General features: G+C 35.4%; 1 protein-coding gene across 1 annotated transcript; it reads right to left on the bottom strand.

Moving 5' to 3' along the window:
* Nucleotides 1–2716: 2716 nt before the first annotated feature.
* On the bottom strand, nucleotides 2717–3925 carry CABS1 (calcium binding protein, spermatid associated 1). Its single transcript, XM_054594361.1, has one exon. It carries the CDS (start codon nucleotides 3923–3925, stop codon nucleotides 2717–2719), a length of 1209 nt encoding a protein of 402 aa, XP_054450336.1.
* Between the last annotated feature and the right edge of the window lie 402 nt (nucleotides 3926–4327).

Raw genomic sequence — 4327 nt, 5'->3', positions numbered from 1 at the left:
CCACCTAGTTTGTAATAATTGTTAACACAGTCTTAGGAAATTAAAGCAACAGACTTCCCCCCCAGCCCCATTATGGGTATTACATAAAGCAAGATATTGTTTACCACAGGGCATCGTGATGGGACAGACAATGCAGGGGACTGCATGGTTGGAGGAAGTGAAATTTAGGGGAACGACTCAGGGAGAATATAGCATGTTTAATAATTCTGAGAGAAGACACAGCTTGATACTTCAAAAAACCCCAAAGATGATCTATATAGTTGGGATTTAAGAGTTAAAAAAAAAACACCAAACACACCATGAGACTTTATAGATAAGCAGTGTCCAAGTTGTGGAGAATCTGACAAATATCATGAAGATTTTGTACTTTATCCTAAAACTGATGCAAAGTCACTGAACATGCTGAGTTTGGAGATGGGAGTAATATGATCAATTTTTGCTATAAAATGTCACTCTTGCTTGATAAAACTTGGCATGAAGGAGAGGCAGTGGGAATGGAGGCAATAGGTAAAAACTTGGTTTTCTTTGGATGTAGAGAGTAAGAGAGAGAGGTGTGAAAAATCACAGTTTCTGGCTTGAACAACTGTGCAGATGGTATGTTTTGCTAAGATAGAGAATATTAGAAAAGGAGAAAATTGAGGGAAGTGAAATGCCAATATCACTTCAAACTTCTGTTCAAATTTCTCACTTTGAGGTGTACGTGAGAAATCCAAAAGAACACACAAATAGTGTTGTGAAAATAGACTGCAGACTCAAAGTTTAATTCATGTATGATTTATGAATCAATTAATATACAATAGGTAGAAGAATTAAGCAATGCCCAAATATCATACACTGTCTTTCTTTGTGGTCAGGAGTCCTTTCATCTTAAAACTTCACTCACTCTTGCTCTCACCTTCTCATATTGCCATCAGGAATGCCTTATGATAAGAGAGTTTCATGTCACAGGGTAGGAGTAGCTGTGGGTAAGGGATAGAGTGTGGGCTGAGAACATTGCATTAAGTTCCATTAGGACAGGTGAGATCTTTGGACAGAGGTATCTGTGTCAGGTGGAACTATGGATAGGATTATCTTGTGATTCAGGAACCATTTCTAGCCTCAGGACTTTGGGCATGTTGTATCTCCAAATCTCCATATTTTTCAATCATTAGCTTAAATCTCACTTTCTCAAAGATAACTTCCCTGCCATGTATGATGCAATTATTTTCCCCTAGTTATCATTTACTTGTTAATTTTACATTAATTTTTTTGTACAGAATTTGTTCATGATGTGTAATCTATTAATATTTTTGGTAGTTTCTTATATGTTTAGATTTCTCAACCCTATTTAGGTAAGTATACATGTTTCCTTAGAAGTTTTTGTAGGATTTATTTTTAAGCCTCTGATTCACATAAAAATTTTTAAGAGTATAGTTTTAAATAACACTCTAGCTTGATTTTTTTCTCCAAATACTCAACTATTAAAACAAGAGTAATTAACCACCATATCCCATGGTTTTGAAGTCCACTTTACCATACACTAAATTTTTGTTAAAATGTGTTTCTGTGTTTTAATATGCTACCACAATTTTCCTGGCCTATAGTCCTACCTAATGATGTAAATCTCTATCCCTCCCAATATTCCTACATCTCATTTGTGACATTTATTATTCACCTAGTGTTTTTTCTTTTTTAATATACAATAAAATTTTGAGTCTCTATAGAAAAATTCTATTCCTAGTGTTTAGAGATAAGTTATTCTTTAAACAACCAGTAGATTTTCATTTTACTTACATCCATCCTAATTTGAGAATTTCTGTACCATAATATCAGACACACCTACACACAGTAAATCAGTTGCTGTTAAGATTTATTGAAGGAAAATCAGCAAAGTGAAACAGACAGATTTCAAAAGTCTGCGTCAGAAAAGAATGAAGATATATGTCCTTGAATTGTTAACCAAAGCATAAGAGTATGATACCAGTGCTTAAGACCTGAAAAAAAATTGACAAAAATTCAGAAAGGAAATTAAAGGAAAGAAAATTGATTCATACATTTATACACAATATTGTTTTTGACAAATGTACACATTTATAAAATATAATTTTGCCTTAGTTTGCATACAACATACCCTAGAAACATGCAATATTTATGTTTTTCACATGTGGTTATAAAACAATTACTGAAGAGCCTTAATTCTTATATAAATGAGAATTGCAGTTATATTTTTGAATAGATGAGAATTATTGGTTATATACTGATAAAAAATTCTGTATATAAATAGCCATTTTAGATCTTTTAATACTACAGTAACTTTTGAGATGTTATTAATTTAATTCTTTTCATCTCTTTAACTCATAGTAAATTATGCAATTGAGGATTAACTAAAATGACATAAATTGTTCAATGTAGCAGAAAGTAAGCTTTCTTTAGTGCTCTCTCTTCATATCCTTGAATGCTGGGATTAAAGATTTTATATTAAAATAATTATTGGATAACTCAATTAAACTTTGTGAGACTAGGGGATCTCTTGTACTGCCCAGGTATATAAGTTTCCTTAAACATGTTCTGTTGCATGACCACTATTTCTAGCATCTGTATTTTCTAAGTCCAGTACTTGCCTTAAATGCCCATATTCTTTTCATTAACATTTTTGCTTGCTGGAAAAACTTCTTAGATATTAAAACTAGCTGTCTAGGCTATTGCACAATTCTATGTGGCATGGTTTTTGTTGCTTTCAATTCAGGAACTCATTTCGTTCTTCTTTCAGGAGTTTAAAGACACCCCTTTCAGTTGTAAGAGTGTCTTCCTTTTGTCTTGAGTTGACTAGATTAGGGGTAGTTTTGGAAAATGCTTCAGTAGTCTTAGTTACGGATTCCATTTTACTATTTTCAGGCAAATCTTCTTTTGTTGCAGAAGATGAATCTTTCATGAGGTTCATATCTACTGATTTAGGAATAACGAAGTCATACCTGGATTCAACAGCAGTAAGCAAAATAGGATGGTTCTCTGCTTCATTGGTAAAATCTTTCTCCATCCAAACATTGACTCCATCCATAGACTCATCACCAGTTAGTAGAATGTCTTCTGGATTATCTTTGTCTCTTTTGACAGTGGTAGCAAGTTCAAACACAGTGATGAGCTTTTCCTCATCAAAGTCAGTTGGTTTAGACACAGCATTGGGGTCATTTTCTGGAAGAATTACATCAACTTCAGTGATTCTCTCTTCTGTAGGGGCAGTTATGTCTGGAATAGCGGTGAAGTTTTCTTCAGTACTGAGAGAAATTTCAGTCTCAGGAATAGAGGAGTCAGTGATCTGGACAGCCTCATCAGCAGTGACATCGGGTTTAACTGAGGAACTACAATTATTAATGTCAAGCCCACCCTTCTTAGCTGAAAGGACAGGCGTGTCAGTAACACTGGCGGTGCTTTTCTTTAGTGAGCCAGACACTTCAGAAGTTATTGACACATCTTTATCTCCTGGGTCATTTATATCCAAGAGAATATCTTCTTTTATCATGTCAGTGGAAAAATCTATTAAAGAAACGGAAGTGACAGGTGATGAGAAATTACCAATTTGAGCCGGAATGAAATTTTCAGTAATAGAGTCATTAGCCATGGAGTGTGGGGCACCTGTCAGAGAGGTAATTTCTTTCTCCAGATGGGATGATGACTTAATATGGGACTCTACGTTACTTTCTGAATTTAGTCTTTTCTTTGGAGATGGAAGTTTGTTGCCTGTAGTTCTTGAAAAATCACTTTCTAGCACATAGTCACTTACTGAAATAATGTGGTCTCCTTCTGAAGTAATAGTTGTTTCTGATCTAGGAATAGTGTTGTCAGTCTCAAAGAGAATGGTTGCTTCAGTTGTTTTACTGCTTTCTGTTGGAGGATGAGAATAAATTTTTGGCAAACCATCTTCAGCCATGGGACAAATTGGCACCATGCACACTCACAGGTCTTTCTCTGGGCCCAGTGCTGTCTCCAGGCAGGAGAGTGGTATTCATTACAGTGACTGAAGCAGTTGTCATCATAATGATTGTTACATCAGCTACAGGGCCAATGACGCTGGCTTCCCTTGGAGGTTGATTTTATGCTCCGATTAGGCATCTGGTCTTGATATTAGATAAAAAGACAATGGAGTCCTTTCTGTTTATGGAATCAACATTCACAGCCCAATATTTTAATAGCAAAGAACTAGCAGTTCCCATGTTAGGAGTGGTGTACCTTCCAATATGGAGCTACCGTTCCTGGAAACAGACATAGCAGAGTCTGCCAGACACAATACTTTGTGGGTTTAGCATCAAATGGGGAAAACTGTGGGAGACACAAGATTATTAGCATCAGC

This window comes from Pteronotus mesoamericanus, unplaced genomic scaffold, assembly GCF_021234165.1.
Source record: "Pteronotus mesoamericanus isolate MK-2021 breed Mesoamerican mustached bat unplaced genomic scaffold, CSHL_Meso_final contig_130, whole genome shotgun sequence".
NCBI lineage: Eukaryota > Metazoa > Chordata > Mammalia > Chiroptera > Mormoopidae > Pteronotus > Pteronotus mesoamericanus.
The sequence above is the reverse complement of the archived record's forward strand: the minus strand, read 5'-3'. Positions and strand labels throughout refer to the sequence as shown.